This window comes from Aptenodytes forsteri, unplaced genomic scaffold (genome assembly GCF_000699145.1).
Source record: "Aptenodytes forsteri isolate BGI_AS27 unplaced genomic scaffold, ASM69914v1 Scaffold193, whole genome shotgun sequence".
NCBI lineage: Eukaryota > Metazoa > Chordata > Aves > Sphenisciformes > Spheniscidae > Aptenodytes > Aptenodytes forsteri.
The window spans coordinates 9,235,913-9,249,893 of record NW_008795405.1 but is presented as its reverse complement, the minus strand read 5'-3'; the positions used below and the strand labels follow the sequence as shown (position 1 = coordinate 9,249,893).

General features: G+C 37.3%; 1 protein-coding gene across 1 annotated transcript in view; it reads right to left on the bottom strand.

Moving 5' to 3' along the window:
- Positions 1 to 276: 276 nt before the first annotated feature.
- Positions 277 to 13,981, bottom strand: part of TDP1 (tyrosyl-DNA phosphodiesterase 1) — a 51,891-nt gene continuing 38,186 nt past the window's right edge. The window contains exons 14-15 of the mRNA XM_009280770.1: positions 12,970 to 13,084; positions 277 to 691 (exon numbers count right to left, since the gene is read on the bottom strand). Coding sequence (XP_009279045.1) covers positions 618 to 691; positions 12,970 to 13,084 — 189 coding nt within the window. The 3' untranslated portion in view covers positions 277 to 617. The remainder of the gene's footprint in view (positions 692 to 12,969; positions 13,085 to 13,981) is intronic.

The window sequence follows — 13,981 nt, the reverse complement described above, 5'->3', positions numbered from 1 at the left end:
TTAGTGTTTTGGACTGTACTTGGGTGCTTGCAAGGGGGCAAAAAAAAAGAGGATTAGGAAACAACTGACAAGAAGCCAAATACTGCAAGAAGCCAAACCACCAAATATTAGAGCTTGCATTAGAAGTGATAATTGCAAAGCAAAGTTTCAATCCAATTTGAAATGTACATGCTTAGAAGAAGATGGAACAAAGTCTATATAAACAAGATTGACTTTATTTTTATTTAAATGTTACATACAATAACTTTTATTCCAGCTACTGGGGCCAACTGACAGTCTTGCAGAACAGTAAATTTTAAATTCATTACAGCTAAAAACGCAGAGAGAATCTCTGAGAAAAGTCTACACTTGTTTTAATCTCGAAAAGCATATTAGGAACCACAGTAAGGAAAAAACATATAAAAAGGTATTTAAAAATGCAGGTTCATTTATAGTAATATGGCTATAGATTCTCCAAGAATCTCCCCATCATCAACATTTTAATGTTTCTTTCAACTACAAATTAGCCATTATCGCAGACATTATAGCTTAAAAAACAGAAATAAGCAGTCTTGCAAGCAGCGTGGCGGGCTCAGTGTCAGTAAGTGAAACGTCACAGAATACTGGAAACACACAGTTCACGATGGAACCCACATATTCCCATGTGTATCAGGGGCGTTTGTGTAAGGAATATTCCAAATCCATGGTTGATCTGTAAACCAAAACAAAAACATGCTCATGACAAATTCAGTTATTAAATGTAAAATTTTGATCCTCTTCCTCCCCTCCCTTTGGAGGAAGAGGAAGGTCAAAATTCCCACTGATTTTCGCGTAACCCCATGTGCAATTTCAGTTTACTGGAAATTTTTATTCAGCTATTTTTTAAAACGGTAAGGTTTAGAGTTTTCAAAAGGCTTTGCTTTCCCCAAATATTATTTTAAATATAATTATCATAACCCAACATACTCCACACCAGCTGTAAGAGAATTGTATTTCAGACAGTATACAAGAACAGTAACGCAGCCAAATTTGGTTTGGCCCATAGGCAGCAAGTTTTGTGCTGCGTATCTCTTAACCCAATGGAATTATAAGTAAGTGCTGTAACGTATTAGTATTTTTCATGTGGACAGTAAGAACTCAGTATCTAAGAATGACACTGCCTGAACTCTGAAATGTTCAAGTTCACACCACACTTCTTCAAACATTACATCTTTAGATGGAGCAACAGGTTTGCAGCAGACAGTTCCCTCCCTCCGCTTCTCAGAATACAGAAGCTATTCCCACTCTTGGGAAGGAGAAAAGGCAACGCAGCAGGAGCCAACTGCTAGCTCTGCAGCCTGCCCCAGGCTCTTCCTCCTACCACATACATGTTGCAGAAAAGCAGCCGGTCTATGAAGCCAAGCTATTATTCTACTTCTCTCCAGCTACTCCTACTGAAATACAGATAAAACTCCTTCAATCCTTTCAGTGATTTTTCTCAAATAAGTTTATATAAATCTAGCCTGCTTCTTTTCTCCATCTACAAAATGAGCCCTGAAGGAAGACAGTGACATTAATCTGTACAATGCATAGATTAAACTGAATTGTATGGAGGATGACGGAGGTAGTTCATTTATCAAAAACAAGCTACTCATCTACATGATACACTATGTATACTTGCTAAAGAAGATTTGCTACATGCTTGTCAATTGAAATTTTAGATAAGCTATTGATTATGATTACTGTTGTCCAATTTTAAGTTTGCAGGATCCAATGCCAGCTGTCACAATATATGAAGTGAGAATTACTGCAGCAAGAAGAGGAGAGTAAGGAAGTGACAGAAGCAGTAATGAAGGGATGTGTAAATTACACAACCAGCACACCGTGACAAGTACCACACCAGTTAAACATGGGGCAGGGAGAGCATTCCTACCAAGTACTCATTATTACTTGCTACTAGAGTGCATTTAATTTTAGTACTGTAGCTCCATATGTCGCAGTGAAACATATCCCAGCTATGCAAATGTTTTACAAAAGTGCTTGTTTACAGTAGTAAGAGGGTAATAGGAAAATGCTTTAAATTACAACAAAATTCAATCTGCTTGACTTGAAAAAAGACTTTACATTTAGAGTTTATGAAGACTGATAGGGATGTTACAAGTCACAGGAATGTGATCACCAGAGAAAGAACAGCCTGTGCAACAAATGCCATCTTTCACATAATGTTATTATAAGAGGACAATAAAAGCAAACATCGATGTCTTCCCCTGATTTAAAATCATGATATAGCTTCTAGGTGGAAGAAGCAGTTGGCTAGCTTTTCGTTACAGTGCATAGGTGATTTCCAAGCACAAAAAAATAAAAGGCATCAGAAACCGGAAGAAACTATAGCACTTAACTCACAGTGCACTGCCAAAAAACATCTCTAGGTTTCTGGGTCAACTGCAGGATATCTAGACTTTGAGTGATCTCTTAAAAAAAGAAAAAAAAAAATAGCACCATTATTTTCCTAAGCTTCTTTTATCAGTCTCCTGCTTGAGAGCCACGTGTACCTTTTGTATTTTAGGTGAATACCTTGCCACTTAGTAAACATTAATAGTCATAAGAATGGGTACAGAATAAAGCAAATGTTGGAAAAGGCATTAAGGATTTCAAGCATACATTCAGATTTGATCATTGACCTCTATCTATGACATCAGAATAAATCCAGTCCCACTCAAGCACTGGAATCTGTCACTTGGAGTACATAATGCAGCTTGGACCTATCCATCTTCACTACCATCTGCAGTTACTCTGTTTAATTCAGCAAAACATACAGGCAGAGGAAGACTTAGATGTACAGAAATAACTTCAGTCACCCCTTAAAGCACTCTGAGAGGCTTCAATACCTAATTCAGTTCTCTTTTATTGTGGCTATCTTAATAAAATTTTCTTAAGGTAGCTATTAATGTACTTGGAACTTTGTTCTATTAATGGGATGCTGTTGGTTTTATAAAACACCTGATACTATTTTAATAAGCCATGTGTAAAACTATGGCTGAAACCAATTATAATTCAGTTACTTTTAAAATGTCAGAACCAATTTAAAGTTATTTATCACTTTTAATAGGAGCTATAGCAGCAGGAGAAAGACAATGACTGTATACAAATACTGTATGACCGTAGCTGCTTACTGTTGCACACTAAAATGATTGCCAAACTTTTGAAAGTTAAATCCTTTGATCTTCTGGGGAAAAAAAAGGCTAACCGTTCCCTATTTATAGCCCCCATATTTTTCAAATGCACTCAATGTACCTACCTTCCACACCTTTCAAGTTCAGTTCTTCATTTCCGATACCCTAATTTTGTCTCAACTGCACCTTATTGGAACTAGTGTTATCTAGTGACCCGGTACCACTGCTTCCTTCTTGCCTCACTTCTAAGCAGCAGAACTCTAGCACTAGAGTTAGCACACAGTAAAATGAACGGGGCCATTCTGCTCCCCCCCGCTACTTTAAGATTATCTGAAATCTCAGACAAAGCGCTATTTCAGTTATACTCAGGCAGACTTTTGAAGATTCTCTCACAACTGCATAGACTATCACATTTCATTTAAAGATAGAGGCGCCCTGGAGAACAAGACAACTTTTTTTCAAGTGCACCTGATTAATCGCTCAAAGAATCCCCCACATTTTGAGATCATGTTATAGAATATGAAATCATGAGCTGACAATGGTACAAGAAGGTTGTTTTGCAAATTTTAACAATAGTATTTTACAAATGCAGTATATTGTGTAGGTCAAAAACACGCCGGCAAGCCATCTCAAAACTTCATGTTCTCATCAGTATGACAGATGGCAGTACGGTATGTACAGCCAAAACCAGGAAAGTCTGTGAATTACAGGAACATGCAATTGAATAGTAAAGTATAAAATACAATTAAAGCATCTTTGTGATCCTCTTCCTACAGTTTAAAATACAAGTGTCTCTTGCACTGTGAGTGGAGATGTGGACAAGAGCTATTCCTGGTTGATTTCTAAATGTAGAGACTGGATTCTTACATCATCTTTCACAGTATTTCGTGAGTCTTCCAACTGAAAAATGTAGCTTTGAAGTAGTAAGCGTTCACATATATAGAAAGGTTACTCACAAATGCCTGGAGTTCTACAAGTCATTCTACATACACATTCTAACGTGGCAAACTTGCTCCCTGCTGCGTGAGGCTGGAAAGTTCTCCCTCTCAGCATTTGCAGAAGGTGCACACTATACTTCAGCCTCTTTTCTCCCTTCCTTTTGGATGAGCATGGCATTTAAAAAGGAACTCATCTTGTTCCTCTCAATGCAAAAATCATATCTGAAAGATCTCAAGAAGGGGGAAAGGCAGATGGGGTATAGATATGGGATCTATAATAATATTCACAAACAAGGTAATAATTCCTGAAGGCCAGGACAATGACCACTCATTGGGGAAAAAAAGAAGAAAACAAAACCCAGTACTGCAGTTTAAAAGCAGGATTTGCTTTGTTTCTCAAAGTGTTGATGCGATGAGAAAAAAAAAAGTCCTTTGCATTTTTCTGAGGCCTTTCCCAAGTTGTTCTAAAAAACCCCCTTGATGTACTTATGTATTAAAGTTTCAAGTTCCTCCCATACAGCAGATGATTTCCTCAGTCAGTAAACTGTGTAATATCTAAATCACAAATTAAGTGATATTCCTCGACTACAGCAAGCAGCTTGTACCTTTTCCCATGCAAAGGTACAAAAAACCCCTGGGGCTGTATCCCTTTGTGTAATGCAAGTCTATTGTAAGAAACTTCTCAATAGGGTGAAACAAAAGTGGTAGGGGAATCAGTCCTCAAGCACTCTAAGTGAAATGCTGTGCTTTCATGAGAGGATGAAAGCTTGTATTGGTAAGGGAGATAATAGCAATATTGCAACTGAGATGTGACAAGGGAGCTCAATGAGAAGATAATTTTATACAACAGAATAGCAGTACTCATCTGAAAGATTCTAGAGGGAAATAAAAATCTGAATATTATCAAAGGCACAAAGAAATTTTATTTATAAAGATATCTTGCTAAGTAAGATTGGCTGTTGTGTGTAAGTTTCCCAAACACCAGACTGGATCATTTTCTGTTTTCCTTCCAAGGAACTCTCTAATTATATTGCTGGTCTATAGGTTTCTTTTATCTTAGTATCATCAATACATTCAGCTTTGTCATAGTCTTTTTTGTTATGACAGCCTGAATCTGTTGGTTAACAACAGAGGAGTTCAGGAGACTGTTGTATCTATATAGTTTATCTGTCAAGATATTAAGTAGTACTATCAGCTACCAGATAAGTTTATTTTTTGAAGTTCTTTAAATGTTTTGCCCTGAAGACACATCTGCTGCCCACAAATGGCCTTCTGCTGTTCAGCTTACTATTGGAGGTAAACAACTGCAATTACTCAAAACAGCAATTTGCAAAGAGTTAATAATGTACACGTTGCACACAACAAACGTTATCTGCTAAAAATTAATGAGGTCCTTTGTCACTTTGGAGTAGGAATGATCTTAATCTTTATTTTAAAACTGCCAGATGTAAAACGTGCATGTTATTCCCTGCAGCAAGAGAAAGATGCAAGCTATGTATATCATGCATAATAAAATTGCTTTGTGCTGGTAATTTAAAGCAGCTGGGAAGAAATGCCCAAGTAAGAGTTCTCTGCAACCTTAACTCTGATCTGTTAGGATGAAATATTGTTACATTTCCTCAGACTTCAATTACAAATCTTGCACTCTGCACAAGATGGGTCAAATCACATGTAAGTTCAACAACTAGACTGGGCATCATACACCTATCCTAAAAAAGAATAACCAAAATAAAGTGCTTTTTTAAATTCTTGGGTCGACCAACTATTGAAGCAAAATATTGACCATCTGGTGAATTTGCCATCTCATGATGATGCTCTCAACTAATGTTCTGAAGCATATTTTGGAAGATCCCTCTTAGCCAAACACCAGCTTTGAGCTCAAAGAAATTGGCTAGTAACATGTGGCAAATCAGATCAGACAATCTAGTGGCTCCTTCCGGTCTTCAAGTCTGTAACCCTATCAAAACAATACATAGAAGTGGTCAAACTAAATAGTGACTCTGTAACTCAAGTTTCCTCTCATACAAAGTGTTAATTTCTTCACGGTCATTATAAAAAGCTTGAAGAAAAACAGGTTTTGCCATGTACTCAAATGTTACACTTGGACTCTAGGAGGCTATCTGAGGAAGCGTCTGATGTCAAGCTGTCTTAAGAGAGCTGCAATCTCAAACTGCAGGTTTACCAGTCAATAATAATGCTTTTGGTTCCACCTAGGAAGGAAATGGATGGCAACACTGACTGAGATTGGTTCCAACCCCTGCTCCCCGCCACCCACCCCAGTATATGAACTACAATGACAATACATATTTGCTGCTTGAAAAAATTGAAAACTAAACTTCTAAACATACTTAGCTTTACATTCATCATTACTCTGAGTGTTAAAAAAGTGAAATATTTTCTATTAAATATATTAGTATCACTAGAAACAGGACTAGCTTCTAGTTGTCATCTTCTTAGAAGAAAGGGTATTCTCTTAGAGTTTCTACCATATTAAGCATACTGAGAGGACTTGAAGTTCTCTGAAAATTCATATAGGATGCTGCCAGTCAAGTTCTTTCAAACTCTAGAAAGTATACAGGTTCCATGTAGCTATGCAATATTAATTAGAAAAAAGGAGGTTATTGAAAAATGTGAATGACTTCCCAGAATCTTCTTTCTTAATTTCTTCCAAAATATTTTAATTACTTGACAGAGAAAGTGGAGAATTCTAGAACTTTGGACAAAAAACAAAGGTGGGAGAAAGGTAAAGAGCACGTACAGTGACATTTTCCCAGAACTTATCTGACTTCCTGAGGATACAGCAGGTCCCTGTAAGGGAGCTCAGAGTAATAAAGGATTCCTCTAGCTTAGCTGCACAAAACACTGACCTCTTCTTTTAGGCACTCTGTCACTAGCACAAGGCAGGATAAATGAAAGTTATCCCCACTCTCTAAATAATAGGATAAACACAAATATCTAAACCTACCACATCTGGAGACAAATACGCCATGAAGTTTTTATCCAACACAACAGCAGTTTACGTGTAATAAACTAGATGGAGTGTTAGTCATTTCCTGAAATCACTACAAATATTTACTAAATGTAATTTCACCATACTCCCAATTTCCACTCATTGAAAACTAGACAAAATATCAAGCACTGAATATCTGAAGTTACAAGGAAAATTTGCTCTTCCACGTAAGTGTGGCAATGGAATATTGAACAGTGAGCAGGGCCCTTCACAACGGAGAGCGCTGTTCCTGTGAGACACGTTACAGATCCTTTTGTGCGTCTTTAAGAAAATGAAATCACAGCTGTCAGAGGTTGAAAATTTCAGCTAGAGAACTAATGAATTGTTAAGTGGACTGTTCATTTCTTCACAGTGCTTCAACTTGCATTAAAGCAAATTTCTATCTCATTTGCCCACCATTCTTCCAGCCTCTCATAGCATGAGATTTGACAGCTTTAGCCCCCAGTTACCAAGGGTAAAATAGATTTTCCCCGCTGGAAAATAATGAAATACACTTTAATACATTTTTACAAATTGTTAGAATGGCCCAGGAAAGAAATCTTCAACAAAGAGCAAAATAACCAAAGACTAATGTAATTCATACAATTGGCATATATAGAGAGTAACATGTAGTTTCACTAACTGTAGATTAATCTGAACTGAGCTGGAACCTGTCTTATTTTCTTGTATATACATATATTTTCTGTATACTATTAGTCAACTGAACAGCCAGTTTCTTTCCTTGATTTAATACATACACTGAAGAGAAAACTGAATGAGAAATAACTCATTTATCAGCAGTTACTTACCCCCCTACTTTATGGGGTTCTCTTCCAGAGGGTTTAAGCAGTTCCAGAGCATTTTGAACTAAGAGCTCAGAAAAAGCTTATATAAATTCCTGCCTTGTAACCCAGTCACAACTCAAAGAACTGCTGATAAATATATTTTTAGCCCATCCCCTTTTCAGTAGTGCTGTAAGAGAGTTCTGTAACAAGTACATGAGATTAATAAATCTGAAATCTGGCAGAATAATAATGCAGAGAAATGTTTCAGAAATGTTTCACCTGCTGAGATCTCCCTAAAAAAGCAGGAAACAGAGCCAATTAAGCAGAAATCTAATCACACTTAAATGTAACAAGAAAGTTAAGTGCAACTCACCAGGAAAAAAAAACAGATGAAGTTGCCCAAAATACTGAAGCTTACTATAATACAACAACAATATGGTTTACAATACATGTAAACCATAGATTCACCGATTCATTGAGCTAATTAATCACATTATCATTACTTTCTGACAATTTTTAGAATCATAGAATCATTGAGGTTGGAAAAGATCTCTAAGATCATCGAGTCCAACCGTCAACCCAACACCACCATGCCCACTAAACCATGTCCCTAAGCGCCTCATCTACACGTCTTTTAAATACCTCCAGGGATGGGGACTCCACCACTTCCCTGGGCAGCCTGTTCCAATGTTTCACCACTCTTTCAGTAAAAAAATTTTTCCTTCCATCCAATCTAAACCTCCCCTGGCGCAACTTGAGGCCATTTCCTCTCGTCCTATCACTTGTTAACTTCGGAGAAAAGACCAACACCCACCTCGCTACAACCTCCTTTCAGGTAGTTGTAGAGAGCGATGAGGTCTCCCCTCAGCCTCCTTTTCTCCAGGCTAAACAGTCCCAGTTCCCTCAGCTGCTCCTCATAAGACTTGTTCTCCAGACCCCTCACCAGCCTCGTTGCCCTTTTAGGTCCAAACATATTTTTTTCCAAGCATTATAGTGTGGTTTGTTGGTGGCTTTTGTTTTTGGTTTGGGTTTTTTGTTTTGTTTTTGCTTGTGGGCATTTTGGTTGTTTTTGGTTTTTTTTTTTTTTAAATCATCCTATGTAGTTAAAATGAGCTACTTGACATGAAAATATTTCTGGCATGCTTTCTCTCACAGAAGAAATCTTACAAACTCCTCATCTCAACCTGAAGTGACTATGCAGCTACCAGCTATGGTTGGAGACCCAGTTAAATTTTATTCTTTGTTCCCTTCAGGAAGATCAAATGACTCTGGTTGGCACAAGCAGATGGAGTTTACCTGTCCATATATTGTAAAATGTGGCTCTGTGCAAGTCTGAAATACAGCTGAAAACTAAATGAAAGCAATGGCAAAATTTTAAATATGTTATGTGTCACAGAGGTCATATATCATAATTACCCTACCAGTGACATCTTAAAGCACATCAGTACATCCTTCAGTGACTAAAGCTTAGCCTATGATTACGTTTCAGTGAAGGATAATCCATCTCTCTGTGAGAAAAAAAACAGTGCAAACCCAAGAAGTTATCTGTCTCACAACGATCTCAATTTATACTCTTTAGAAATCTTTGGAAGAGGAGGAGGAAGAAAATCTTCACGATTTTCTCCAAGAGATCCTATTTTGCTGTTTTGCCTAAACTTGAGTTTTAGAATGAAACCCACTGACTAATAAGGTAAACCAGGCAAAGGTGGACAAGTCTTCCGTATTTTTTTCCCTCCCTGTTATATGGGGTGAGAGAAAAGTAGGACAGGAACCAAATTATTTCATTATTATTGAACTTGATGGACTTTAAAAGACTGCGGATCAACCTCATGAATTATTATGGCTGAAACCAGACAGATTATTTACTTAATTTACTGATGAATTTATCATTATATGTCCCGAGATGTATTTTATTGCTTTTCAAGATGCATTTACTTCACTGTAACAGTTTTCACACTGGAAGTCCAGTCCCACCTGATAAACACCAATTAATATGACAGAAAGCCATTGGGACAGAATGACAAAGAACCTCTGCAATTAAATTATTTCCACAAACTAAGGAACTTTTTTTTTCCACTTTGTTACATTATATAATAATCTAATCCTGTAACATTAAGTATGTCTGATCCAAGATTCGAATTTGCACAAGTACAGGAAAAAACAATGTATTTGGTATACCTATCTTCTACTTAGAACTTTACATGGCAAATGTATGGCCCTGCTCCTGACCATCTGTTCACTATTCCGCCCATTTCTCCTCCCTCCTGCTCCTGATAGGATTTTTCTGATTATATGAAAGTGATGTGTACTTTGTTTTCCCATGGTTAGAGAATCTGAGTTCGTGGAAAATCCCCCAGAGCCTTTTCTCCTTCAATTATAGGGATCAGTCAATATGGTTTCTTTAGGGAAAGGATAATTACTTGCATTTCTGCTTCTCAAGACTTTATTAAAATAAATCTATTTATATCACTCTCCAGAGACTTTGGGAGTTGATAACTGTATTGTTAAGGACAGATTATTTTATGGGTCCATCCCATAAGATGGGAATTCTTTAAACATCTTTTCCACCAGGACACTGAGGAACTGAAACAGAATATTCACGAAAGAGATGTGAAAAGGCACAGGCAGCTGACTTTGCTTCCATTGCCAAAGCCCAGACAACTTGAATTCTGACAGCTGTTCATATCACAGGAGAAAGCTGAGACCCAGAAACTGAACTACAGTACAGTTCAGAGTTCTCTACAGAAATGAGCTTTCCATGCAAAAAGTGAGAAGAGTTATTTGGAAAAAAATCTTTACATTTAGTTGAAATATGCATAAAACTCACTGACACAGTAGATTAAGTGCAGGAATTAAAACAAGAACAATACATTTTTGCACGAGGAAGATAGTATATGTAATGCATTTGAGAATACACACAGATTCTAATTTTTAATCTTTGTTTTAAAAATTCCAAAAATTTCAGTATGACCTTTTAGAAAAACCTTCCAAAAAACATCAGTTTGAGCATTAATTAACAAGCGGACAATGCGTACATGTCCCAGAGCACAACAGTTAGTTGTAGTATATTCTTCCCCTTTAGTTAGCTAGTAACCCAGGCACAACCCCTGCCACCGCTTCCCCAAACAACATTAACAGTACTTAAATGGACAGCGTGTTTTACACTAAATAAAACAGTATAATAGATTGTATTATCATTTCTACATTGAGCCAGTATTTTTTCTCTGGGAAAACTGAAATACCATTTAAGAATTCTTTTAGGTAAGTAGTAAGCTCTTAAAGCAGAAAAATCATCTTTGCAAGTTACAAAAGTAACATGCATCATATTGAACAGGTCAATGCCTAGCTGTGTAGCTGGTGCCATACTCAAGGTTTTGATTCTATGATCATGGATCTACCTGTGAGAAGCCAGGTTTGTTGGGAGCTGACGGGATTCACCTGACCAAGCAGGGCAAGAGCCTCTTTGCCAACAAGATGGCCAGACTTGCAAGTAGGGCTTTAATCTAGACTCAGTGGTGGAAGGGGATGGAGTTTTGAGCAACACAGAAGAGCCAGGGGCTGCTGATGCATTAGGAACCAACAGGGTAACACCTGTGAAGTGCTGCAAAGGAATTAGGGCTTGTTCCTCTAAAAAGGTGACATGGTCAACAGCCCAGCTGAAGTGCCTCTATACCAATGCACACAGCATGGATAACAAACAGGAGTTGGAAGCCACTGTGCAGCTAGAAAGCTGTGAGCTAATCAATATCACTGAAACTTGGTGGGATGAATCACGTGACTGGAGCACTGCAGTTGATGGCTATAAACTGTTCAGAAGGGACAGGCAAGGAAGAAAGGTGGTGGTGGTGGGGGGACAGTTTGCCCTCTATATAAAAAAAGTGGATTGACTGCACAGAGCCGTGTTTGAAAAACAGTGATGAACAGGTTGAGAGCTTACGGGTGAAAAATCAGAGGTCAAGCCAACAAAGGAAGCCTCATGGTTGGTGTTTACTACAGGCCACTCGATCAAGAGGATGCTGCCGAAGCATTCTTACTTCAACTACAGGAAGCATCATGCTTGCAGGCTCTGATCCTGCTGGGGGACTTCAGTCACCCTGAAATGATGTGTCTTTACTTTTATCTACTATATAAGACTATATAAGACTCTATGAGTCCATTTACTTCTTAGCTTTTACACATTCTTTCTCCCCACATCATTCGTTATTTCAAAAATCTACAGAAAGATTTGAGTTGCTATAAACACTATCTTTCCTGAACTCTTTGTTGCTCTCTATTATATCAAGCTGTGCTGTAGATGATGTCTTTTTTAGATCATGGCTTCTCAGAAAGTTAGTTACAATCTTTTTGCATTAGTTTTAAGAAGAAAAATATAAAAATTTACTCTTCCCAAATATTGCAGGTTGCACATCAACATCATTATCCTCAATGTATTTTTAGGTTTTCAAGCCATCATCACCCCATAGCAGCACTTACTTATCACTTTCCTGATTTGCACATTCTAGAGAGAGTCTCAGAAGCTGAGAAGGTTGAGATTTTTTATATCTCCAAGTGTTACGAAATATATCCCCTCCACCCCTCCAAGGAAGATTCCAATACAGATCTTCAAGAAAACGAAGTCTGAAACTATGAAATATAGAATGGACCAAAAGCAACTCTTCTTTCTTCTGATTTGCAGCAATTCTTTCACGTTTGCTCTATGGTATTCCTTTCACACCCCACTTCCAAAGGATTGTTTTTTCCTCACACCTGATCTCTTCCAAACCTTCCTCTTTCAACACTCCTTCCCCTATTAGTTCTGCAGAAAAACATTTTGTTTCCGTAAAGAATATCTAGTTTCCTAATGCATACAAGAATCCCAGAAGAGGAATGAAAAAAATAGTATTTAGGTTGTAGATCCAAAACTTAACCAACAATAAAGAAAAAATTAGAACCAAAAGACTCTATAGTTGCTTTCTTTGAAGTCGCAAGCAGAATGTGGGACTGATACCACCTCAAATGCAGTCATGCCACAAAAATGTTGAAATAAAACTTTGGAACATAGCAGTGTTCAGATGACTCAGACTTACTCAAATTAGTTTGCTCCATATATATAATACACCTACTTTTCTTCTGAAGTCACACCTTACCTTTACTTCCATACTGTGCTGGTGGCAGGTCATAAGGTACAGGAAAATATGTTGCTGAATCATTACTTTCTGAAAGCATTTTCCCTCTCACGTGAAAGTAACCTTTGTCCAATCCCTATGAAGGAAGGGAAACACATAGAGGAAAGACTTATTAGTTTTTGGGGAAAAAGAGAAACCTAATCCACAATAGATTCTTTCTCAATAAGAGTTATTTTAATAAACAAAGTATTTTGCATCCATTACTGAGATTAGATACTTCCTAAAGCACCTTCCTGTCTTAAGAACTCAGCTTCTCTTATTACTACTATTTCAGGCTCTTCTCTTTCTTTTACATTGATGGGCTTGGCCCCACAGGTGGGTCCACATTGGATATACTCTACCTTCTCAGTCCCTTACACATATACCAATCTATTTCCATGTTCACTAGGTAAACATGCTTGTGGCCTTGCTTGTGTAAGCAATTCTATACAAATTGCCTAAGGTCTTTGGTAGTACCATATGGGCAGCATATCTCAATACATCAAGATGTTGCTTCTTTTGCATAAATGCTTACAGACACTGAAATAAAATTTTAATTATTAAATAAAATATTAACACCTTTGGTGTTTAATATTTAACTAAAGGGCAAAGCTTTAAAAATTTTCTCTTTGCTGTTTATTTTCATCCTGACCATATTAGTTAGATGTTCAGGGTGTTTCATGAACTGAATTAAAATTCAACTTGTGATACAGAAACAAGTCTTCAAACCTATGCTTTTCAGGTATCTTGGGTAACACCATCCACGTACACTAAGAAAATTTAATGAAGAGTTGAAACTACTTGCATAAAAGTTTCAAAAACTACACTCATATTAGAATGACAGTGGATTTCAAACAAGGTTAAGGACTAAAAAAAAAAAAAAAGCTATAATGCAATACAAGGGCAGATAGATTTAAAGCAATTTAAGTAACTTTGGCAGATGATACTACTTAACCACTTCTCCAGAGAAACTGGATCCCATTCATCAACTGTA